Consider the following 26436-nt stretch of genomic DNA (forward strand, 5'->3'; position numbering starts at 1 on the left):
AACTCTGAAGTCCCCAGCTACAGGCCAGGTACTTTACTGCTTAATTAGACTATCCTTGATCTCTCTAGATTCAAGCTTGTGATGTTGAGCTTCAAAATGCCCAAAATTTGCATGAAATGGAGGATGTGCAGCTGAGGACTTATATCAAATGAGAATGAGGTAGCAGTCAAAAACCTGCTGAGAAAACCTCATCCCCAAAGAATATTTTTCCTAAAATCCTTATGCCTGCTTTGGAGTGAGTTATTCTAAACAAAAATTAAGAGGTTTGCTTTTGTGGGGGTAGAAGAGTTTTTTTGGGTGTGTTGCGCAGGTCGTGGATTGCAACCGGCACTGTTTGCAGCTCACACTGGTGAGTTTTTGTGTCAGGCAGCAGAGTGATTATCACTGTTATTAACCTTCACTTCCAGTAATTGATCAACTTCTAAGAATAAGGAAAAAAATATATATTTCAGTTAAAGCACTTTCACTGAGAGTCTCTGAATAGTTCCAGCCTCTGGAACGAGGTTGTCATGTTTCTCTGTGGAAGAGGGAAGGTGTCACCTATACCAGTGTCCCAAAAACACCTTCCTCAAACGCAGGCAGGGAACAAACCCTGAGCATCTTGCTGCTACTGCTGCTAACAGTGATATTGCTCAAAGCACCTGAGGATGCTGTGGCTGTGAGAAAAGCCTTTGCGAGGCCTCAAAAGTCTGAAATTCATGAGTCAGGCTCCCTGAAAAGAGTGGGGAGGAAGAGGATTTTTTATCTTTATCTCTGTGAGCATAAGACAAGTGATAGTTTTTTGGCCTCAGAGATAGGAGATACCTGTGGGTTTGATGGTGTGGGTTTTCAGATGGTTTGCTTCCTAGATTACCAAAGCTGAAATAAGCTGTGTTTTCCACCTGCCCTTGATTATCCCAGAAGCTGATCCTGCCTCTGATGTGATCAGACTCCATCAATCTCCTCTAACAAGGCATTTATAGAAGCTATTTTGCCTGCAGGGGTTCCTGACTCTGAAGTCTGTGTGCAATGCTGGTTTTCTTGATTGTATTACCTGCACTTTCTCTCTGGACTTCTTGTTATGAGTAAAATTGGGAAGCAGTGCAGTGTCTGAAAGTAAATGTGTTTATATTTGTAAGGAATGAGGAGATTTGGATGAGCACACCACACAAAGGAGTGTGAATTTTCTTGCAAGAACAGATACACTGGATTTACCTGTAGTACAAAATAATGGAAACAGCGAGAAAGGGGAATAAATTGAGTGCTTTTTCTCTCAATAGCAGGACTCCTATGGGGAAGTCTGCAAGGTCATGTAATTAAAGGCTGATAATGGAACAGCAACAGGCTGAATTAGGGTTGAACAAGTGAATGTAGCTGCTGCTCTTGTAGTTATGAAAATTGGACTTTGCAAGTGTATTTCCCTTCCTTAACAATTGTATGTGCCTCCAGAGAGTTATGTTTGAAGACAGGATATTAATTAATTATGCCTTCTTCTGGATTCAGGGAGAGATTTGCTTGAGATTCCAGTTTTATTCAAAAAATGAAATGGTATTTTTTTACATAAACCTGACGGTATTAAATAATGGCATAATGAGATCAATTAAAGTAGGGGGTGTATTATTGAAATCTTGTATTTTTTCACCTCTGCTCTTCCCAGGGTCATTTCCAAACTCTCAAGAACTCCCAGCTCTCCCCAATTTTACATTATATTGTTCACATTTTGCCGTTCCTGTTGGACTCTTACAGATTTCAGTTTTGGGTACTTTGAACTGGCTGAAATAACACTTGGGGCATTGTTCTGACCTCAGAGTCTTCCTAGGTCTGTGAACTCTGAAATCAGAGTTGTCCTCTTTGAAGGCAGAAACAAAAATTGTGTGTTCACAACTTTCATCCATCGCAAAACCAAATCTCCAGATGCATCACCCAGCATTGCTATAGAAATGCCTCTGCCATGAACCAGACAGGTTTGGCTCATGTTGAAGCTGTCCTGCTCTGTGTCTGGATTTTCTCTCCAAGCTGTCTAACCTCATTCACAGCAGAGCCACAGGCACAGCTCTTAAAAAATTTTTGCATCGCTCTCTCACTACTTCCCTCTATTTTCCTCCATCTTCCCATGCTTTTGTACCAGGGCAAATCTTGGTATTCAGAGATAGCGACAAAGAGGAGGTGCTTGGAACAGTTTCACAGGGTTTCTATGCACAAAAGCATCTCTGAACCACTTAAAATGCTTTGGTTAGAGTGGATCAGCATCTGCCAAAAACAAGCCCTCAAAGGCCTTTCCACAGCCACATAAAACAAGCCGCCACCTGTGACTGAGTTGTGCAAGTTGTGTAGCACCAACAGGATCCTGGTTTTCCTCATCTGTTGCATTCTCTGTTATGCCATGGAAGTTGCATTTGATGTGATGTAAATAAACAGGCCATTCATAAACAGATTTACTAGCCAATGTTTTATCAGCCACTGAATATCACCAAATTTTTATTAAAAAGGCATTCAGAACAACCTGAAAAACTAGAAGGGCAAGCAGTCCTTTTGGTGTGATATGTGTTGTTTTAGCACCATGATTTTCATATTAGAGTGAAAATTCCACTACCTAAAGGCGGCTACAAGGAAGCTGGAGAGGGACTTTTCACCAGGGCATGAAGTTCACAGGACAAGGGGAAGTAGTCTTAAACTGAAGGAGCACCGGTTTAGATTAGAAATTAGGAAGAAATCCTTCACTGTAAAGGTGGTGAAGGTGCTGGAATGGGCTGCTCAGAGAAGGTGAGGCCTCCCCATCCCTGGAATTGTTCAAGGCCAGGCTGGATGGGGCTCTGAGCCACCTGGGCTAGTGGAGGATGTCCTGCCCATGGCAGAGGGGTTGGAACTAAATGGTCTGTAAGGTCCCTTGCAACCCAAACTATTGATGATTCTTTAATTACCATACCTTGTCTAATTTTGCTGAAGATGAAATTATTAAGGGCTTCTGCCTTTTGAACATTATTGTAAGAGATTGACTTAAATTAGATGGTTTATACCTTTGTGCCAAGCTTCCTTTTGGAAGGGATTTGGATACAGAACTTGCACTTTTCACTCTAAGCCTTGGAGGAGCTTCCTCCGTTGCTCTCTGGTGCATGCCTATCTTTTGTGACTTGAAATGATCCTCTGTTGTGTTATCCTTCAGCTAAAGGTAGAAATTCATCCAAATCTCTGACAGATTTCAGTTTTTAACCTTTAAAAGAAATCTGGGAAAATGTGAATAATATTTACTCTTAGGCTGAGGGTAAGCAGAACTTGCTGTTCCTGCTCTCCACACTTCTCACCAGCTCCCTGCTGGAGGCTCCCTGCACCTCCCCAGGCAGAGAAGGAGACTCATGCCCTTGGTGTGAGACTTAACAAGGGACTGTACAGTTCTCATGAGGGTGGTGCATTGTGTTAGTCACAGTGCCATGGTTCCTACAGCTCCCCATTGCTAAACCCAGCATGCATTAGGCACCCACAGACAACTCAAAGCTGGTATTTATTAAAGCCCAGCATCTTGCTTCTCACTCAGACTTGCAGCTTGGCCATCATCTTTGTCTAGGACTGTTCTGTGTCTGGATTATACTTAAATCTGGATGTGTGTGTTCAGCAACGTAAGATTTTTTCACAACCTTAAACTTTCTTCTTGTGTTTCTGCTATTGCAGGATTCTTGGCTTTCACACAGTCCTTGCCTGCTACTGCAAAGTCAATTTTCCAAGCCTGCCTCTGCTTAAACAATTTCTGTGATATCTCTGTTGTATTACCTGCCTGTTCATCCAGGGCCAGCTGTGATGTATTCTCAGCCTCATCATATCTCCCACTTGCTGTTGGTACATTCCCTTCCACCTTTCACTGCCCTGAGCTCCAAGGCTCTGCCACCCTCCTCTTACACATTTGAGTGCATGTTTTTCGGTATTTCCAAAGCATCCCAATTTCAGTCATCTTCAGATGGCTTTTCTAAGAAATGGCTATCAGAAGGATGTTAACATTCCTTGGATTTCGGGTCAGTGCTGTCCTTTGTATTATCTGTCTTCTCCTGAGGTTGAAAGCTTTTTAGGGCATGGGGCTGTTACTGTTTTGCTTGGATAGTCCCTAAAACAACTTGTATGCAAATAATTAATAGTGGTAATTGCTAGGAACTCAGTGAATGTTATCATGTGAAATCTACTGAAGCTGATGTAGTGTTTTTAAAGAGATGGTGCCTTGAACAAGCCAAGTTCTCAATGGAAACTGCTGAAGTAAGTGTGAAATCATTTCATTTTTGTCAAAGACTTTTGCCACCTTTTGAACTGCAAAAGTTTCAGGATGGCAGCAATGCCACAAAAAAGTACTGTCCTAGGTTCCATTTTCCATTCAATACCTAGATTCAGTTTGAATCAGTGCTTCACTCCTAAAAACCAAATTATTTTGTATGTCATCTGCCACCTTGAGATTTGCAGGTGTGGTATTCAAAAACCACCCTAAACTTTTGAACTCTGGGACAATAAGCCAGCAGCTCACATGCCATACATTGATATAAATTCATTTTAACTCCATCATGTAACAGGAAATTCACTCTAAGAATGCAGCTGTAGATATTTAGAAATGCCCCAGATGGCTGTGATGTATCTCTAAACTAACACTATGAAATAATTTATGTGATAAGGGACATGCTGGACCCAGTGAAGGGGGAACTGTGGTGTAACAACCTCTTCCCTGAGCCAGGCTGGTGGTGGAACCAACCCCTCTGGCACCTCCTTGGAAGACAATGTTGGTGTTGAACACCAGTGTTGAAACATCCAAATGGTGATCCAGTCATGGTAAAATATTTATGGGGCCTTGTTTCTCCCTTTGGCAGAGGTTACAAAGGCAGGTTCTCATCTGCCCATCAAGCTGGGCCAAAAGTACTTGGTCTAGTGAATGAATCCAAGACAGAGTTAGGAAAGGCTGGTTTGTTTTTCCCTTGACATGTAGCTATTTTCTCCTGTCTGTGCTTTCCTGTTTTGATCAACATGAGCATGGAACAAGTGTTATAGGGAATGGATGTCAGGAGAATTTTCCTTTCCTTTATTTTCTGCATGGTGTTGCTTCTTAGCATTCCTGAAAGAAGTTCAGGTGGCTAAACAGAATGGCATGACAGTGCTGGAGGCACAGGGGCAGCAGCTTTGCTAAGGAGACACGAGGAGGAGGAGAAGCCTCCAAAGAAGCACAGCACTAGCAAAGAAGGGTTGCGTGAGGGTTGTGGGATTGGCCGGGATGCTTATGGCAAGTTCTGATCCAAGTTGCTTATAAGGCATTGGAGACTTGGGATAGGAAGGCTTGTCCTGCATAGGGCTGACTGAGACTGTTTAATTGCTTTCCTAAGACAACCTCTCCTGGTGACACCTCAGTGTGTAAGTGCACATTTAGGGATGTCAGGTCTCTTCCTGTCAGCTGTACAGGAGCAGCTTCTCAAAAGAGCTTTTGTGTGGAGCAATTGCCCAGACAGCCAGGCAAACCCATGCCAGTCTCTCCCTGTGTTTCCTTTCCCAAGAGCAATACTCCACTTTGGACTGGAGAGCCAAGGCACTGGCTGCCTGACCCAGGATGCTTGTGGTCTTCTCAGAATAACACCACCCTCAGCATGAGCTTGGCAAGTGCCACAGGGAGCTCATGGAAGGAAAGTATGGACCAGTGAGCAAAGACTTCAGTTGCTTTCCTGGCAATGTGGTTTTGCCATCCTCTGAAGCTGTGTTGGCAGTTTTCAACTGGTACTGGCAAATTCAGATTGAAGCTGCCTCGGCTGATTGCACCCAGCTCTGCAATCATGGAGCATGGCTGGGAGTGATCCCAGGTGGGTGGGAAGTGAGAGCAGCACCTCTGAAGCCACCAGGGCTGTGCTGGCCACAAGGGCAGGGCAAGGATCGAGATTTGAGTGAGGCCCTGTGCTTGAAGACAAACATCCTGGGCTGGAGAAGGCCAGTGAGGGTGAGGTGTGACATCCCCGAAGAGCAGAGACAGAATGAGGTGGGATGGGAGAGGCTGTTCCTGGTGGCTCTGGCAGATCCCCATGTGGGGCGGCAGCACTGGGCATGCACCTTGGAGCATTGGGGCTGGCAAACCAGTGGGGCTGTGGGCAGGCAGTGCTGGCCATGGGTTCTTCTTGCAGCTCCCTGCCTCTGGGAGCTGCCAACAAGGTGCTGGGACACCGGTCCTGAGCCCACAGACACCGCCCGTGCCACAACCTCCCCTTTGTTTTCGGTGGCGACGCATCCAGAGGCTGTAGCTGCGTTTCCTACACCCACTGGGAGGATGTGGGATTTTCCTGGCTGCGAGGCACAGGATGGCTGTGAAATGCAGCAGCAAGAAGCTGTGCAGGCTGGGCCAGTGACTCAGCTGCTGGGGATGGGCAGGGGACAGCACAGATGGGCTCTCCCCTCTCTCTGTGCCTCGCAGCCCCAGCCACGGTGCCCTGGAACACCTGAATCCTTTTGTTTGCCACCCTGCTCTTCATTTTGCCACACAGGAGGTGAAGAAATTAATTCAGCCAGCAGGAGATACCCCAACTGGTTTGGAGAAACAAACACATGATTTTTATTTTAGAAATATTTCATTCCTTTCATCATAGTCATTTCTGCAGAAGCACAGTCAGAAGTTGCTGTGTAGGAGTATGGATTTCTGGTAACAAGGCCACCTACACAGATCCACTGCAGGAAATAGGAAGCCCAGACCTAAAGCCTTCATTGCCCAAGGCCTGGTTTTTGCAGCAGTGCTGGGCACCACTTAGTCCTGCTGAGGGCAATGGGAATAGATGATGCTGAGCCCTTGGCAGGGGTGGTCAGGATGGCACCATCCTCCACCTGGACTCAGTGAGTCAGAGCATTGCATGGCATTTGATAGGCAGGAGGATTCTCAACCCTTGTGCAAAAATCCCCACATAATAAATAGTATCCTGTTTAAAACAGCTGTTGTGTCTTGTTTTGCTACGAGGAAGAATAAAAATACTTGTTTCTTCCCACTCCCCTTCTAAAAGAAGTTTCATTTCCGGGTAAAGCTCCTTTGATTGTGATACATAAGCATTTTCCAGTAATATTTTCTCTTGGATTTGTAATACGGCTATTTTTAACACTGTAAGCAATAATACATTTGTTTTCTGTGGAAGAATCCTAAGCATTTACTTCACCCACATAGTGGCCCAGTTTATTAGGATTCGACAAAAAATATTTATGTATTCTGGAGCAGGAACAGAAAAAAATATTTAAACTTGTCAGCCATTTTGTTGAATACTTTATTGGTTCCTAATATTAAGGAGGAAGCTGAAAAAGAGCCATGTAAGGGATGTTTACCAAACACTAAACACAGCTATAGTAGTTTTCTGCTTAGAGAAAGTAATTGGAGTTTTAGCACCTGTTTTGCCTGTTGTCTGCTCTGCATGGACTGTCCCTTCACTGCCATGGATTTTTTCATATAGAAAAAAAACCTTACAAAACCTTAGTTAAATTTATGTCCTTTCCAAAAGGAGCTATTCTGTTGCAATCATCTCCAACCTCACGGTGACTACAGTGCATGGATTGATTTAAAGCATTCGAAACAAACAAAGCATTCAAAAGATGTGTGGAAACCGTGTTTCTGTGGAATCCTTTGGCCACTTATGTCATATGCTCTCTAAGAGGAAACATGGGGAACACAGATTTAACACTGAGATGATCTGATATCATGTTTTTAAAAGTTGGTAAAATGTTGCTTTTTTTCAAAACTGAAATACCTCCTAGTGTTCCTAAATCAGATCTGCAATGTTTACAGTCAATTTTTCCTTGATGTTTGGAGCTTTCATGGTACTTCTCTTTTGGAGGTCTGAAAAAATTTACAGGAAAGCATGTATCTTTTTTCTCCATATTGAGGGTGTTGAGTAGAGGCAGGTGGAGAAAGAACCATACTAGGAAGGAATTTCAGACAATTGCTTGGATGAATAAATTAGGTGAGTTTGTTTGTTTGCACTAAGCTACATTTTTGGATAAAGAGTGGTTCAAAATAGTGTTGGAGATTGTTTAGGTTAAGCTGTTGCATTTCCTTCCTATGGAAACCTATTTTTATTGCTTTATTTAATATTGGGGGGATTTTTTTCATAGTGAAACTTGTCTCACTAATAGAACCAGTTAAAAGCTTTCAAAGGACATAAACTGGCCTTGAGAGCAAAGGCAAACTCACTGGGACTGCACCAGTTTGTTGCAAACCCTGAACCTGGTACAAAGAGTTCCCATGCCAGTTCCCACAGCCCTTACTGGCCCAGTGGAATTTTCACTCCAGGGAAATAAGGGCTAGACTTCTGCTCCATGATTACCCTACAGTACACAAAGCCTGTCCCATTTGGGACTTAAATGTTAGAGCAAATCCTCCTTTCCAAGTGATGCTTCCAAGGTCACATTGGTACTTTTTATATGTCAGAAGTATGTGAAACTCTTAATATAGGACTGCAAGATCTGCACAGGCATATACAGTGTGTGTGTGTGTGTGTGTGTGTGCACATGCACCAGCACGGGGGGAATAACAAATGTGTGTGAAAAAGTTAAGGCTGTAGCCACAATCTTGCACCTTTGCAGCTCAGGTTTGACAGCTTTGCTTTGTTCTTATTTGCTGTGTGAAATCTAATTCAGACAAGAAAAAAAAAGACTTGAACAATTTCAAGTTTAGTAATTAGTGGCAGTCAGGACACCAAAGAGGCCAAGAGCTGTAGTTTTAGGTCCCCACAAGGCCAGTGTTGTTATGCCACATCCCAGAGCAGTCTCCTAAAGGTCAACACACTCACCTTGGGGACAAGGGTCTAATTCTCCTTGTTCCTCTTGACTCGAAGCAAGGCCACAATTCCAGCTTTCCCACATCCCAAGGGGCAGCCACAAGCATCCTGCAGGGAGTCTGGCTCTGTCTCTCTGCTGGAAGTGGTTCCATTTGATAGCAGTATTCCCAAAGGGAGAAAATAACTCTATAGGGTGGTCAGAGCACTCGGGGGACTGTGTGAAAGGCAAGCTGAGTTCTCTGCTCTCCTGGGAGTGTGCCTCTAATTATTGATACAGAGTGGGAGTTTCAGAAAGTGTGGTTTGGGGGTTTAGCTTTGAACAACTGACTAATAATTACAGCATTTGCACATGGGTTGTGTGAGAAGCCTTGTTTTCTTTTTTTCAGAGAAAATAATTCTGTATCCAACCACGTATTTCAAGCCCTGTCTGGATGGTGTTTGTACTTTCTATCGTCACTGAAAGCCACAGAGGAGGGAAATCAGCATCAAAGCCTCATAATCAACTCAGCTCACACTTTAGTAACTGGATGCCCTCTAGCGAGGCTGCCACACTCTCAGATCTATTGGCCCTTACTTCATTGAGATATGTGACATTTCTGTGTGACAGTGGTGAGTTCTGCCCCAGAGCATTTTCTGCTGCCCAAGTCTCTCAAAATCCACTTATGCTATGCAGGGGTGTTTAAAAGCAGTTGTAGTGTGGCAATACTTATTTAACTCAGTGAGGAAGTTTCAAGGGAATGAATACTTGACATTTCAAATATGTGGTGTGACTTAACCAGGCAGTTTGCAGGATGTGAGAGTTATTCTTCTAAACTGTAAGTGACCAATTTAAATATTTTAATATTAAATACCTCATCAGTTTATGGAACTATTTGGGCTCTGTAAGACTCTTGGCATGTGAAAGTACACAAATGTTTGTTCTACTGCTTTCCCCAAACATCTTTTAATGCCAAGATTAGGTGAAAAGACGCCATTATTTCTCTGCAATGTTAGAAGGTGATCCCGCTTACTGCTCTGGAAACAAACTCACTCCTAATGAAGTGAGAGCACTGCACTCCTTGGCAGTTCCTTGGCTCTTCTTTTCCTAAAGCCAACTGAAGATTTGCCTTAGTGTGTGACTGGCAGAACTGTGGGACTGTACTATGGGCCTGAGAGATGACAAGTTAAAAAGTTTTTTGGTGGAAATAAAATTGCCATGCAATTGGCATATTTTGGAATGCAGTTTTTTCCTTCTTGTACTATTTTGTATGTTATTAAAAGCCTAGTACATTTTCATTTGAAGTCACATGTAACATTATCCCCCAGGCAGCCATTGCCTTTAGCAATGCTTTGATATTTACATACAAACTGCAGTTCCACTTTCCTTTTTGTACAGTATCTGACTGGCATGAACACTCAGAGTGAAAACCAGACATCAGTGCTGTCCCAGAGGAGAGACCTCAGCTGGATGCACACACTGCAGCCATCTGAGGGGCATTTGCAAAGGTAAGAACCCGCTCTCCAGGTCAGCATGAAGGGAGACAGGGATGCCCTGGAGGAGGTTCACAGCCATCTGCTTCCCTGGCCCTCAGAGGTGCCCAGGCTGAGGAGGGGACAAGATATCCCCCACTATCATGCAAACTAAAGCACCATGAGACACTTGTTAACACTTGCAAACTTTGTGCTAATTCAGCCACTGCTTGACATTCCAGACTTAAGAGACAAATGGACAAACCAGAAATAAGGTTTCACCATTTTAGTACAAATGGTAGGTATGATTGTGTGGCTTTTTCCTACCTTCTGAGGGCAGGTAATGGGATAAGAACAGGAAGAGAGAAGTGACATGCATCATAGGTAAACCACAGTCATCAATCTCTTCCTGTGGCAGCATGAAAAAAGTGCAGTCACTCTAACAGGCTCTGGGATTCCCCATAATCAACCAGAACTTCAAATTTCCCTTTCTGAATGTACGTGGTTAGTACTAGAAACTTTTAATCAGCAGAGTGGAAGAGGAATTACGTAACAGACTATTGGAGCTAAGAGTTCCTCTCAGAAAGAAAAGACAAATGAAAGTAAAAATGTACTTGGTGAACCATTTAAACATTTAAAATAATTTTTGAGAAACTCAGAATAAGCACACAAAGGCCTTAACTTGCAAAACAGTTTTATTTCACACTTATACAAAGTTAAGACATTTTAAAACACAGTACTATAGCTTACATCTACTTCCACTGACTATGTTAATTGGGAACTTCTCAGGTCTCTGGAATTTTACAGGCTTGGAAAGTTTTGAAACTGATTGTCTAATCAGGACCCAAGGATAAACCCTCCTGCAGAGCCACGTAATTGGATGTCAGGTTGTGTGTCACCCCCCTGTCACGGTGATACAGAAGGAAATGTGGCTCTCCAGTATGTCCTAGACAGACAATATGTGCAAGAAATAGTCAAGAAAAGGAAAGTGCTTCTAAAAGAAACCAAACTCAAACCTGTGATGTGTGAAAAGAATTTGGATTGTATGGACCTAAATATATTCAGTGTTCCACAGATGTGGATGGAGAGCTATTTTTTCACTTCAGAAGCGAGTCCTCCCTTCAGCTAAACTGGTAACAGCCAAAGACAAAATTTACTCCAGTGCATCACAGAACCAAACTTTTTGGGTACCTAAAATTCTGGAGCAACAGCAGCTTTGGAACATCTGGGGAGTAAGAACAATGGCACAAGCTGTTGCCTGGTTATACAATAAACTTTGGTGAGCCAAGCAGGTTACATTCAAGTTTCATTCAAGTTTCAGGTGACGAGATAAAGAGAAGAACATCCACGGATGGCACACAGCTCCAAATGAAGAACCAAGGCTGGTTAGCTACATGTGCTTCCCACTAAGACCAAAACCAAGTTGCCACAGGAAAACAGTGTTTCATACAGACACATAAGCAACTCATTTTAGTGTCTTTCATGGAAATAAACAAAAGGAGACCAATACCAAAAGATAACCTAAAAACCTTAAAAGGAATAAAAAAAATACTGTGCTTATTCCTTCAATCTGTAGCCTTAGGGAAGTCCAAGTGGCCTTTCCCAGCAGCAGTGGGGATCTTTGCATCTCAAGTGAAAAGTTTTTTAGTAAAACACAGCAGGTTTTATCCAAAATGGCAATCGAGGAGACAGAAAGAGACCCTGCCTGGCAGGGTCACTTCATCCTTCCTTTTCACAGTGTCTCATTTAAATAGTACTGGGCACTGCAGCCCACTCTTCCCCAATTCACTTCGTTAAAGAATGAACCAAAAAAATCTGTCTTTTCAGACTGGCAGAAAATATGTGGGAGACACAAGCCCAGTTTTTAAGTCTTTTCCAGGTTATCTTTTGGAGTGGCTGTATAGCAAGGCAACAATATTAATATAAGCTAGTTTTCTTCATGATTCTCAAGAATTCTTGCTCACTTACTTCTCCATCTCCATCTCGATCAGCCTCATCGATCATCTCCTACAAAACACATTGTACATTTCATCAGGCACTGCACTCTAAACACAAGATATTCCACTCACTCAAACAACAATAAATCAGAAACATTTCCTGTGAAAACATAACTCTGTATTGACTGCTCTTTGTATTTCTGACCTCTCAGCCCCTTTTGTATAGGCATAAATTTCCACCCAGTCCCAAGGAGTTACAGGAGTGGTTTGTGCCTGTTAGGAAAGCTCTGAAAAATCAGAATTTACCTGAAGTTCTTCATCTGTTAGATTTTCTCCCAGCTCCTTGGCAACTCTTTTCAAGTTCTTGAATGAAATTTTTCCTGTCCCATCATCATCAAATAATCTGAAAGCTTTCAAGATTTCTTCCTGTGAATCCTTTTCACTCTGAACAAGAGCAAAACATAAATAAATTAGAAAACTCCTGACTCCAGTTGCTTATGCTGTGACAAGAATTTCTGCTAAGAACTCCTACCATTTTTTGTGTCATCATGGCCAAAAAGTCTTCGAAGTCGATGGTGCCACTTCCTTCCTTGTCAATGTCTGCTATCATTTTCTTAATCTCTTCCTTCTTCGGCTCAAAGCCCAAAGCCCTCATTGCAACCTGCACCACAAACCAATTGTTAGGAGGCCACCAAAACTGTGGTGAAAGCAGCTGAGCTAAAGCTTGTTTCATTTCCTTGTCCAAAAATGTAGTAAGAATTCACTGCAGTGAAAACACCTTGGTATCTCTTATCAGCTTCTTTCACCTTTCCTAACACAAATAGAGTAGGTTTGATATTCTTAAGATGTTCTTCTTCCTATATGGTCTAGTGGAAATCCATAGTTAATATTAGGCAAAAATTTTCCTGCTGAACACTTTTCTAATGGAAAGTGTCAGTCTGTCAGAGATGTGTGTTTTCTGACCATTTTCTTGCAATGGGACAACTCAAAAATGTTCCATTTTGTTTATTTTAAAGGGCACACTTTCTATTGTAAAATATCTATTATTGTGGATTTATTTTGAAAAAGAAAACAGCCTTAAATGGTTGATGCTAAACAATTCAGTCTGTTTTAAGATCTGTATTTTAACATGTATCATCTGCATTTAAAGAACACTCTCTCCTTAACCAAGCAAAAGTCCTTCCATGTAAACCCTGAGCTCAGCCACAGGCTTAGGTAACTCATCCTTCTAGGCCACATATGCAGAAATTGAGGCAGTCTGTGTAAGTGAGAAATCAAGGTCAAGGAGATAATTAAAAGTTCATGCTTAGAAAAGGGTAAGACCCATAAAAACATAGGGGGAGAACTGAGAATAATCTCCCCCTTTGGACTGCTGTGTGTATGCAAGTGCACACACACTGCCTGAATTGTTATTGAAGTGCACTCAGACCTCTGTTTTGTTCCTTTTCAGATTAAAAACCAGGTAATTTTTGGACTACGTTAAAGCAAATATGGCTGTAGCTTTCCTGAATGTGTTTAGTTCTGAGATGAAGAAAACATTTGATATTCTGACATCCCAGAACAACAAAAGTCCACTTTCCAGAAATAACCATATCAGTCATGAAAACTGAAACATGTTCATGCATGTACCTTAACAGAGGAACTGTTTAGTTGCTCTAATGCTCAGCTATTCCATGTTATCACACCTAAAAATCCACATATTAGAGAAGCTTGTCTGCTCTGAAGCATTACATGCAGAGTACACCCCAAATTCAGTCATGACAGCAAGCCATTACTCCTGTTCATACTCCAAAACTATTTAAAGTAGGGCTGGACAAATAGAAAAAGCAGCTGCAGTTTTGAGACCAAAGATACTTTCATCCAAGGAAAAAGAAAAACGTTTGGAAACCTTCAGTTCTTTTATGTCGATGCTTCCAGATCCATCAGTGTCAAACAAATCGAAGGCTTCTCTGATCTCCTGCTTTTGCTCCTCTGTAAGTTCAGGTTTCAGGCCACTTTTCTTCCGCTGGGCTGTAGCTAAGCCAGGTTTTCTATAGTTGGATGCCTTCAGAAAGTGGGGGAGAGAACAGGTAAGAAATAGCCCATTTCAGGGAGAGTTCAAAATACACTAAATTACAAGTAACAGTAAAGCTGTAGCAGAAGTGAGAGACATTCATTGCTAAATGTGGTAGACTCTGGGTCTCTATGCTCATTTCTTTGGTTATTCTAGAAAGAAAACAAGCAAAGACTTTGTTCCTGGGAAATGTGCATTTGGGCTTCATGATTTCTGTTTTAAACAGGAAGATCATCGATTGAAGGAGTAATGCCAGAAAAACATGCAGGCAGACTGAAAACAAACACCCCACTGAGGTGACCTAAGACCCCCTGCACCTCCCTGGATGTGTCAGGATGGTTTCACCTGGAGAATGTGAGTACGTCACCCCCACAGCCAGAAAGGGTGGCTGCTGCACGGGGTCTCCACTGGGAATGGGAGATTCAGCCACTCCCCCAAGCCAGCACTGAGCTGGGATGTCCGAGAGCACTTGCTCTGTGGGAGCAAAGGATAAGGGGCGCTGTGCAGCTCCAGGCTGCCTGTCCACAACGTGCAGGGAGATCAACACGAAATCTGCCCCTTAAGGAGCACTAATCTGCTTGTGCTGAGCCGGTACATCATTATCCAGGACAAGCTTTCCTACCTCCAGTGTCAGCTGCACAGCACAGAGCCTGCGGGTCCCTCCTATCTATGGAGCTAGGAGGACGTTTTCCTCCAGTCCAGTTTCGTTTTTAAACCACCAGCAGGCAAATTTTAGTTCTTCAGTCTTGAATCTGCTCAGACAGATGGAAGGAAGGGCAGTCCCTGCCACCCTCAGCTTTAATCAGTTGGGCTTCATAAAAGTCAGTAAAACAAACACCAAGCACAGGAATCTGTTTTCCAGCTACTGCAACCACTCTCTTATCTCATCTCAGCTGCCACCATTTTCCGGGCTGGGATGTTATACCCCGTGTATAACACAGAAGGTTCCATTTTCTTACAGTTATTCATGAAATACCTTTTTTTTCCATTTGTCCCTCCCTGACTGGATTGCAAAGCAATTTGTCTGGCTTTTCCCTGCCACCAACACGGGCATCAGATTTTTACTCTTTTATATCCCGCTCTGGGCACAACCCACGAGAGACGTTTTTCCCCACCGTAAAGACTTATTGTTCTTTTTATTTCAAGTCCGAGCTGTGCAAATCCCTTCCAGGTTCCACCTCCCGGCCTGGAGAGCGCCATTCCAACCGCTACAGAAGGAAGCGGAGCAGCTCAGACGAACCAGGCGGTTTGCTGAGCGCAGGGTCCGTAATTTGCGGATCCCGCTGTTTTTAAGGGATTGTTTTCCACAGTGACAGAGTTGGGGGGCGGAGGGTGCGCTGTGCGAGGCGGCAGCGACGGCCTGGGCGGGAGAGGAGCCTGCGAGGGGTTTGCACGGCTCATGCTGTTGGCGGCAGGGGCTCGGGGGAGGCGGCGGTGGGGAGGGCAAGGCGAGGGAAAAGATGGAAAGGGAAAGGAAGGGAAGGGAAAGGAAGGACGCGCTCACCATCCCGCCAGGAACGGCGCTCCGCGACGGCCGGGACGGGACGCGACGCAACCGACGCGCGCCGCCCGAGCGCCCAATGAGCGAGCCGGACGGGGCGGGGGACCCGCCCCCTCCCCAGAGCAGACCAATGGCAGCGCGGCGTGCCCGTGATGGACAGCTGGGGGGAGCGGAGGAGCGGCCGCCGTGTCCAGGCAACCCGCGCCCAGGGAAGCGCCGGGAAGAGCCGGGAAGCGCCGGGAGCCAGGGAAGCGCCGGTGAGACACCCGCACCGGCCGGGCGGGCATCGCGGCCACCCTCACACCGCCAGCAAGCGGCCAGGCCGCCGCAGCGCAGTTCCGGGCCCCCCGTCGGGTCTGCGCCCGCCTGCTCCCCCTACGTGTGTCCGGGAAGCGCTTCTTCTCCCTATGGAGATAAGGAGATAACAGTCAAATGGAGTTCCGCTGAGTGGGATGGGGAAACAAGCTGTGTGGGGTTTGGGATAGCTGCGGAAAGGGACCTTTAGGGACATGGATTGAGTGATATAATGAATAAATTGCTGTACTTGAAAGGAACTTGTCAGGAGAGATGGGGCAGGATGTTTGTAAGAGCTTGTAGTGACAGGGTGAGGGAATGGGTTCAAAGCGAAAGAGAGTAGCTTTAGATCAGATAGGAGGGGAAAATTCTTCCCTGTGAGAGTGGCAGGGCAGTGGCACAGGTTGCCCAGAGAAGCTGTGGATGCCCCATCCATGGAAATGTTCAGGGCCAGGCTGGATGGGGCTCTGAGCAACTTCCTTCTAGTGGAAGGTGTCCCTGTCCATGGCAGGGGTTTGGAACTGGGTGATCTTCAAGCTCCTGCCAACCCAAACCATTCTATGATTCAAATCTGGGCATAAAAGGTATGGGGCTCAATTCTTGATGTGTATACTTTGTCATTCAAAAAGGAAGTTTTAGTTTAATCCAGTGCTCTGGTGTGGAAGAGAGTTTGAAGGAAGGATTTATTTTTGGTGTGTTTAAAATGAGTGGTAGATCTAAAATTTTAAAGTCTTGGCAGTTTGTGAGGTATGAAGAAGTGGCATTGGTTTTCATGCACGTTTAATTGATGTGTGTGGAATCCAGTAAGTTTGCTTTTCCAGATTTTGAAGGTTAAACCTTCCAAAGCTTTAACTGTTGATACCAAGAAGAATCTGTACAGATCACTTGTGTCTGGCACATAATTTGCCCATTGTACTGTAATGAACTTTTGCTCTAAGTAAGGCAAATAACTGAAATCACAGACAGCAGGTCAGGAGGGAGATGGGAGCTTTATACAGTCTGCACTGCCTCAAGTTTAAGAAACCATAGGAATTAAGAGGTTTTTACTCTAAGCAAGCCAGAAACAATTCCATGGCATTTTAGCAACACACCATTTCAGCAGTTGTGTGCATTGATGTCTCATAATAAGTGCACAGGATGAAGAACTGTTTTATACAGAGTAGAGCTGTGTTCAAGGCTAGACTGTTCAATTAAGTTTTGGGGAGTTTGTGCTCTGCCTTGCTGTGAAGTTGGGACAGTGAGTTTGTGTTCTCTCTGCAGGTGCTGCCCACTGCCCATGGCTTTCAGGGATGTGAATGCAAGGAGACATATTGGGCTCCAGCAACTCTCATCCTTGGCATCGACTGGAAGAACATTTCTGGGGCCAATGAAATCTCATAAATTCATTGTGGATGAAAGCACCAACCAAAGCACATTGATTTGTTCTGCTGTTAGACTGATTGAAAGTTTAGATTTGACTACTGCTGCTGGACAGCTTCTTAATGAAACCATTCAGGCACAGAACAAGGAGTTTAAGACTGGGATGAGTACCCTGTTGTTCCTCGTTGGTGCGTGGAGCAATGCTGTGGTGGAGTGCCTCCAGCAGAATGTTCCTGTTTCAGCAATAGTGTCTGTGATGTCCGAGGGCTTGAGCTCTTGCTGTGAGAGAGTCCAGTGTCTTCAAATATCAATACATGATGTAAAGAAAGAGCTGTGTTCTAGCAGAGTTCAGCCAAACGCAGAAAGCAGAGCTTGCCAAGTTGGATGTGACAGTCTTCTAAATCCTAGGGATTTGCTGTATTTTCAGAAAGATATTTCTGCACTAGAAGAAGCAATTCCAATAAATTCTTCTTCCCATCAAGGAGACAATTGTAATTTTAACAAGTGCCTGGTTTCACCCTTGGTTGGCTTTGGTTCAGTGGCTTCCCTTGTCAAACCAGTGGGAGACAAAAGTTCATCTGCAATTTCTGGAAGTGGTGTTATCACACCCAGCTGTATCAAACGCAAGTTAACCCACAGCAGACATTTCACCACTTTAGGAAAAAGCCATTTTTCAAGTCAGCAAGCTAGTTTTCCAGGATATCTTTCGGGACCATCAGCAGATCCATGTGAATGCTGTGGCTTAGGGCACCTGGCAATGGCTCTGAGCCATGGAAATCAGACTGGCATGAAACTGCTCCAGAGCATTGCTGCGTATCAGCAGGAGAGAGCAGAATGCAGGAGCTCTTCCCAGCTTAATATCACAGAGATTGTGACATGCTCTTTGCTGGGACTGCCTGAAAGCTATTCCTGTGTCTCCCCAGGCTTTGTCACATTAGTGTCACCAGAACAAGCCTCAGTCATCAAACACTTTGAGGACAGACCCCTCCAGATTGTGCTGGTGGACGGTGACCTAACGGAGCAGTATCGTCACTTAGGTTTTAATAGACCATGTAATGTAAGGACCATATTGGAGCATCCTAACCTACAGGCAGGCAGAACAGGAGGCACATGGCTAAGCAGAATGTTGGATATCCTGGTGAACTTTGAAGTAAACCTGGTTTTGGTCAAAGGAAGTGTGTGCGAGAATTTAATGGACAGATGCATTGCAAGCAGGATATTGGTAGTTGGTTCTGTGCCTCGGGATGTATTGTGTGCCTTTGGGGAGGTCACTGGTGCCCAGTCAGTGACATACCTGACCCAGGTGAACGCTTCCTGTGTTGGGGCCGGGGCCCAGGCAGAGCTGTGGGAGGCCAGCGATGGGCGTGTGATGGATCTGCGCGAGCTTGTGCCGGTGCGGATAAACGTGCGAGGCATCCGCCTGCTGACGGCCGTGCTCACCACTGCAGTGGCTTCAAAGGTGCAGCTCCTTGCAGACCAGTTCTGGACTTTGGTGTACCGACTGCACCACGCTCTGAGCGACGGAAAGGTGTTCCCTGGGGGTGGTGCTGTGGAGCTCTTGTGCCTCAGCCACATCCAGGCGCTCGCAGAGCAGCCTGTGCCACCAGCAAATCAAAAGGGTGGGAAGGAGCTTTGCAGTGCTTGGCTGGCAGCACCTGTGGCAGAGTATAAATCCCTCGTGCTCCAAGCGCTAGCAAGCGGTTGGAAGCGGTACCTTTCCGTGGTCATGTGCAACATGGCAAAGGCTCTGTCGGAGTTGGAAGCGTGTGCCTTAGTGGACCATCACCTCAAGGAAGCAGTGGGTTGTGGCTCTCCCTCAGCATATATACTGGAATTGTTTAGGAGAGGTGACGTGCTCGGGGGTGGCTCTGGTACCTTGGCTGCCCACAGTGAGGGTTTAAGGGTTTATGATAACGTTGTGGCCAAGACAGAGGCGTGGAGGAGAGCTCTGGACTTGGTGCTGCTGGTGCTTCAAACAGATGCCGAAATTATCACAGGCCCCAAAAGGAATCAGCTGTTGAACTCACCTGCGTCAAGTGAATTTATGTTTTTGTAGGGCTTTTTAACCCATGAGACAGGAGAAAAAGTCCGGGTTCAATCTCCCTATATTCACAGTTTATAAAGCAAGCACTGTGATGTAATTATGACTTTAGAGTGTAACAGCAGAAACCAGAATGAGAGACAGTCACAAGGTAATTTCATATTTCTAGAAATGGGAAATAAACCACTTATGGGGTAACTCTAACCCCAGCCATGTGCTTCTGGCTAATAATATTGTCTGTATGGATGTCTCCTGAAGAAAGGTAGGGATTTCTTGGTGTGCTTGTGTTAAATTAAAGAATATCTATGATGGAATTAATTATTTATATCTTGTTCTTAATTTCTGTACATTGCAAACATAAGAGTTAAATTGGAAATAATTTGAGTGTTACATTTTACAATAAGAGATCTTATTATTAGATTCTATTTCTGCATATTTATATGGTCCATATATCTCCTATTTTCCAATATACACCCTTTGGAATTTCTCTGATTTTAACACATTCAGGCTGGATGCTTCCCTTTAGTATTGCAGACTGGATGTATCTCCACAAAATTTTCTTTTACATCATGAACTGGATTTTTAGATTATTTCCATGGAGTCTTTCAGTTACCTTTGCAGAGAGGAAAACGTTCTGTATTTTAGGTGTTGGCTAAAAGCTGTAAACAGGTCTATCATGATTGAGGCAAGGCATTTTTACTGTATTACAGCACTTAGAATTTGAAAGCAAAACCCTGAAGGACTGGCACTTCATTGCAAGAAAGAGGTATGTAGCTATGGAGATATTTTTTTCCTGAACTTGGCATTCTGAACAACACTTAAAGTGAAATGTCTCGCCAGTCCGGTGAAAATACAACGGAAAACAAATGGAAATGGTGATGCTAGAGAGGATTCTTGCTTTCAGGAACTTTCTCATTAAAATGCTGATGCCTGGCAGTACAAATAATGAAATTCATCCCCAAGGTTTAAATACATATAGGGATGAGTGTGTTTGTGTGTGTGCTAAAGTAGGGTTATATCTCTGACTTGAAACTGCAAATGTTTTGGTTTTCTGTCAAACTCCAGAATTTTGGGAAAATCTCATCAGTACTACAGGGGTTTGTAATTTTAATTTGGAACAGTAGTTCCTAGCAGCACAAGGATCTAGTTATATTAAAAGTTTTGATCAGCCTGCAATTACATTTTCATTATTAATCAGTTGGCAAATTGATATTTTACTGCTTGGCCATGTTCTTGGTGTAGAAAGACATGAGAAAGGAGGAATCTGGTAGATCAAAAGAGGCAAAAGGAGCTTGTGGCTGTTAAGTGAGAATGAAGTGGAAACACAGCATGTAAATAAATAAAAACAGACTGTGCTCTGCAAGAGTTTGTAGCCCATGTTTGGCTTTATACTGGGATTTTTTTGAACCTCCTGTACTGAGCGTTGCATAACCCCAGTTCCCAAGAAAAGATCCACTTGCTCTTTATTTGACTAATAGAGTTAAGTGTGTTATGGAAAAACTGCAGACATGAATTGTATTGAGGTGGTCCAAACATCTATTTATGGGGCTCTTACACACCAAGAACTGACGCACCAAGTGTTGAGAAAGTTCAAAATGATGTAATCTTTCCAATCAGGCTTTTAAAAAGCACATAATGATACATTTAAATGTTGTGATGCCAAAACCAGGACAAGGGGTTTTCTAAAAAGCTGTCAGACATTATATTTTGATTAATTAACACTTGCTTTTCTACAGGCCAACAAAATGGAAAATTCTATAAACTAGCTAGATATTGTATCCTGAGTTACTTAAAATTATCTCTCCTCAAGGTATGCTCTTCTGCATTTTGGAGTACAATATACTGGTGTGGCTTCCTCAGCCTCAGATCTCTCAGACCTCTTTGCAGCATGGGCTGGAGGTCCTGTGCATGTCTGCCGTGGCACTCGGCACAGGGAACGATTTCAACATCTGCCACGGGTGATTTCGGCCTCTGCCAGGCAGAGGCTCCTCCTCTACACACAAAGGCTGTTTGTGTAGAGCATGATGTGATGGAAGAGCTAAGCTTTTACATGTGATGTGCTTGGGAAATTGGGAAATGGCAGAGATTTCAGGGAAAGGATCATCCCAAGGCGTTGGCAGAGTCTCACTCCCTGCTGAAACCAAGTCCTAGTCAGGTGCCTTGTTTCTCCCTTGCATCCCAGTGTCATCACTCCCAGCTCACTCTTCCTTCTGTTTAGGGCTAGTGCTTCTCTTTATAAGGCCAATTTTGTAGGCCTCTGCTCCTTGAGGTCTTAATCATAGCAACTAGACCCTTGTCCCAAGCTGGGCCAGCCTAGTGGGCACAGCCTGCTTTCCAATCCTGGCGTTATAAGGGCTGATAGCCTGGTGGTCAAGGGTTGTCAAGAGGCACCTGATGGTTTGTCTGCTACCAGGTATGCTGAAAAATGGCAGCTAGGAATTGTAGGAGACAATGGTCCCAGGCAAGCAAGGGAATGACTGTGGGAGAGTGGGGACTGGGGAGGTTAAGGTAGTTATGGAGCAGGAAGGGCTGGAGCAGAAGACATGAGCTCACACGTGGTGGGAGAGTCAAGACAGTTTATTTGTACTGACCTCCTGCTGATGTCCCAGGCCAGAGCTGCTGGAGAGGCTGGGAGAACATTTTTCTTTTTATTTTAGAGGAGGGAGGTGGAGAGAGGAATCTAATCTGGGAGAAAATTTATGCAGTAACAAGAAGTTTTCAGCTCTGCTCACAAGGACAAGATGACTGGCAGACCTGAGTCATCCCATCAGTTACATCATCAGCAAAAAATCATTCCTACAGCATCAAGACCTTCTTCCATGGAAAGCAGGTTGGCTTCTTATTACTAACCCAGACAGGACATCTGGAGGAGTTGAACCAATTCTACCAGGTATCAAGTGAATAAAATGTCCTGTTAATGATTTCTTTTTTTTTCTTTTTTCTGTTTAAACTCTGGAATGCCCTGCTGTCTGACAGTGCCATACTCAAATGTCACTGAGCTGCTCCATCAAGGAAGGGCTTGCTGTTCATGGATCCTGGACTGCTGTGCACTACAAGCATGTCTGGGAGTAACAGAGACTCACTGACAGCCTCACAATTTGTATAAGGCAAATTGTCAGGGGGTCTAAAATTGTTCAGTTGTTTATCTACAGCTACAGGGATCTGGTGCTGGCCAACTGTAAATATGTTTTTTTAATCAAACCCTCAAGGATTTTTTTTACTTTTGGGAGTGAGCAGGTTGTGACTGTGTTCAGTGTGCCACAGGGATACATTTGCTTTGTCCTTTGCACAACTTCTTTGTGTTAATTTTTCCCCTGGGGAGTTAAGCTGAGCTTTTAGCAGCCTTCATAAAGGCCTTTTCCAACCTTAAGGATTCTGTAATTCTATCAATGTGATCATCCATACTGCTGTTTCTACAGCTTTTTTCTCACAGTCACTTATGGAAGTGTCACTTACTCCTGGCACTTAGAAGCAGAGGGAGTATATTCCAGTTTTATTCCTCTCTCTCCATAAGTCAGCAATCCTTTTCAGATAATTCCACACCAGCACAGTTAGAGCATGGTTTGTATGATATCATTTGGAAAAATCAAAAAAATCACAGACTGAATGCCACTTGCCACCAGCATTGCTGCATTAATTAACCATTTATTGCAAAGCTGCAGGACCAAGATATTTTTCTTTCAAGGCAATGTGTTAACCAAGCATGAATAGATCTGCACTCTTAAAAGGCTTTTCCTTTGTAGATAATGTTGCCAGGGATGACTTCAGCACAGGTGAAGGGAGAGAACAGCTCAGGTATGTGCACAAACTGGAGACTGGGTTTGGTACTGAATGGTGGAAAGAGCTAAAGAACACAATCCTCTGTATTTTGGCTTGCTGCCTGTTTATTCTGCTGGTAACACCCATTTCTGTAGAATTTTTAAAAACACCCACAACAGTGTCTTCAGCTGCATTTCAGTGATGGTTTGCCGTGTGTACTGGGATTGAGTTTGTTGCATTATGTTCCTGAAAACTTTATAGGGACAAGGTCAGTTTGGGGCAGAAATGCTTCCCCAGGTGGAGGGAAATAATAATTCCCCAACTTCTCCTTTCACATCAGGCCCCTGATGATCCTTGGGAAGTAGCTTCATGTTACATTTAATCCAACCCCCAGTTTCCCAGCATCCATGTGTTCCCATGGTGAGACATGTTTGGGAGGAATCCTTGAGTGGTGGAAAGAAAGGCTGAGCCATGATCATGCACAGATGGTGAAACAGCTCCTGGGGAGGGGAGAAACCAAGGCCTGTATTTGGTTTCCCTGCCTAGAAGAAATTCAAAACAAAGAACTGTTTAGATGAAAAGGAATTCTTTACTTCGAGACCAAGTGCTACTCCAAACAGTAGGATTATTTTTTCATTATTGCAGGAGTAGTAAAGATAGCATGCAACTTTTATTTAGAATTAATGTGAAGACTGGCCCCTGACTATTTTCTTCGAGCTCAAATCAGTAGATCAGGGTTTAGTGCTATTCACAGCTTTTGTCTGCTGTGTTGTGAGACTAAATAATTTAACCAGCACTGCAGATTTGGAGAGATGACTAAAAGTAACACAGTTGGTGAACTTATTTATTTCTGAGGTGTCATCTGAGTCACTGCTTTCACTGACTAAACTTAAAAACAAAACAAAGAACAGAACCCCCCTATTTGTTGCACTAGAGAACCAGAATAACTCCAGAGAGTTGTATAAAAGAAATTTTATTTATGTATCTACATATGTACACACATTCTAGAGCAGAACAGTCACAGTTTCTCAATTAGCAGCATTAACCTGCAGTCTAATCATACAATCCTGGAGTAGGGAATTTATCTATTCATCTCCTGTTTCTGTCAGAGAAAACCATCAAATGCTTCCTTTTTCAGAATAACTATTATAAGTAAATCCTATTTTTTTCCAAACAACAGCAATCTCTGCAGTAAACTGAAAGGAATTGTGTCTTGGGTATTAACTCTATTCCACTTGCTGTTCCCTGCATCTGGAGTTCTGCCTGTGGATTGCAGCTCAAAGAGATGCCTGTACCATTCCATACTGTTTTAGGGGAAGTGAACACAATTCCATGTGCATAACTCCATATCAGCGTAATGTCTTTGATTCCTTACAGTGATGAAAATTAAGACTAGTACACCTGCAGCTATACAGAAATGTTGATCAGATCAGTTTAATTAACTGGCAAATTCCTCCCAATGTAAGATTGCAGTTCCTTGAGTGTGCCTTGCTCAAAGTAAGGGGCAGTCAGTGTTCAGAACCTCCCTTCTCACTGACCTTCATCTCTCAGTTTATGTAGGCACTGTTTGAACAACCATCCCAGCCATATCATCTTCCTTTCTGGAGCTGTTTAGCTGATGGCTGCCAGAAGCCAGAAAACAGATATAACTGGCAATAAGAGAGCTTTACTGGAAAAGAAGCCCAAATCTCTCTCTGTTTATGTGAAGTACCAGGCAGTTAACTTGAAAAATGGTTTGCAGAATGTGACCTTGACTATGCAGTTGTTCTGTTTGACATCCCCATTACAAGAGCAGTGCTGTAAGTGAGCTCTACAGAACTGCCAAATGTCAGGTCAGTAATTGCTATACATGGAATTTCTGTGGCTAATATGGGAATGACTCTCAAATCTCAGCTCCAGTGGTGGATACTCAGGACTGTTTCCCAACAGAGCTTGAGGAGGACCCCCCAGCATCCCAGTTTCCTCTCACAACCATTCATAACACCACTGAAACTGTGGAAGAAGAGAGGATTTTCAAGGCTAGGAGAAGCTGGAGGAAATCCAGTGTCTCTTACTTGTTTGAATCTCATTATTAAACAGTCTTATTACTAAACTGCTGGAGAAAGGTCTTCCAAAAATACAGGAGCTAATTTAGAAGTCTGTGCCAGGAGGTGCTGTCTGAGTTAACTGTGTTTGTTCTCCTGTAAAACGGAACTGGACACTGCCCTACAACATAACACTGGAATTCAACACAGCCACTACAAAAATGGGGTGTTCCATTCCCTGCCCTCCCTCAAACACTCCTGTCCATCTCAGATAACAAGTTGAAAAAGAGTTTGTTGTGAATTGGATTTTCTTTTAAAAGGCCAGTCAAGCTGTTTTTGTTCTGGTTTATGTGTTGCTATGAGCCACTACCACAAATTCAGCTCTTGAATGAGAATTCACAGATGCTTTTGCTGCTGTGCATGTGGGACAAGATGTTATTTTGCTGATATGTTGTTCTCAGGAGACCAGAGGGGAAGGGGAAATCATACTTTGGTTGTGAATTAATACAGGAACCAATCCCTTTTTTCATTAAAAACATCAGTCAAGTTTCCATGGCTTTGGGGAGTTGGTCCCTAAGAAAGAGATCATTGCAAAACTGTGACTGTCCTTCCTCCCTCTTTGGAATCCTGGAAAAGGGTGACTTTCTGATCATTTCTTAGTGGAAAGAAATATAAAATTGAGGATTGCTGGTGTGATGAGGAGTGCAACCTTCATTAAAAGCCACTCTTGCTCTGATGAACCTCTAATAAGCTCCAGTAAGTTAATGATGACATGGAAAACACTTCCTTCAGAGCTACAGTAGCTGAGCCAGGCTTTCCACTGGGGAATTTTGATGAGATTAAGAGCCCAGCATCTCTAGGTTAAAGGATTTCTCCTGCAGGGAATGGCACTTAGGGAATGGTCAGCTCTGGCAACAGTGATATCCAGGTCTCTATATCTCTTTCTAATCTTTAAAACTGCAAACTCTGTAGAGAAGAAACTCTTTAGTATGTAACAAAATGAGGCCTTGGATAAAGATCAGGAGTCAGACTTACTGCAGCAATGAATGAGTGAATGTTTGATGTCATTTCAGACTTGGCTTCTTCACCTTGAAAGACATTTCCTTCATTTGCAAACCTGATAAAGCTGCTGGAATTTGTCAAAAAGAAAGCCCCCTGCATTGCTTGGCTGTACAGAATTCCCACAAGTCTGGGCTCCGTAAGGAGAGTATCTAGGACAGCATGATTCTTGGAGAGTAATAGTAAACTTTGACAATGAACACAGTAGCTCTTTTTTGGAGTGTAGGG

At 43.7% G+C, this 26436-nt stretch overlaps 2 protein-coding genes across 25 annotated transcripts in view; one reads left to right on the forward strand and one right to left on the reverse strand.

The window, feature by feature from the left end:
- Positions 1-20652, forward strand: part of BBS12 (Bardet-Biedl syndrome 12) — a 75985-nt gene extending 55333 nt beyond the window's left edge. For 20 of the 24 annotated variants that reach the window (XM_071555523.1, XM_071555526.1, XM_071555528.1 and 17 more), the window contains 4 exons: positions 9119-9341; positions 10108-10217; positions 14398-14525; positions 17227-20652. In XM_071555523.1, coding sequence (XP_071411624.1) covers positions 14497-14525; positions 17227-19381 — 2184 coding nt within the window. In that variant the 5' untranslated portion in view covers positions 9119-9341; positions 10108-10217; positions 14398-14496 and the 3' untranslated portion in view covers positions 19382-20652. Of the gene's footprint in view, positions 1-9118; positions 9342-10107; positions 10218-14397; positions 14526-15636; positions 15930-17226 lie in introns of those variants that run through there. The other 4 variants (XM_071555537.1, XM_071555525.1, XM_071555544.1 and 1 more) reach the window with 3 other exon arrangements.
- LOC139672070 (uncharacterized) lies at positions 10859-15832 on the reverse strand. Its single transcript, XM_071555547.1, has 5 exons — positions 15676-15832; positions 14007-14162; positions 12651-12779; positions 12425-12562; positions 10859-12188 (listed from the first exon to the last, which is right to left on the reverse strand). Exons 1-5 carry the CDS (start codon positions 15676-15678, stop codon positions 12099-12101), a joined length of 516 nt encoding a protein of 171 aa, XP_071411648.1. The 5' UTR covers positions 15679-15832; the 3' UTR covers positions 10859-12098.
- Positions 20653-26436: the final 5784 nt, after the last annotated feature.

This window comes from Pithys albifrons, chromosome 5 (genome assembly GCF_047495875.1).
Source record: "Pithys albifrons albifrons isolate INPA30051 chromosome 5, PitAlb_v1, whole genome shotgun sequence".
NCBI lineage: Eukaryota > Metazoa > Chordata > Aves > Passeriformes > Thamnophilidae > Pithys > Pithys albifrons.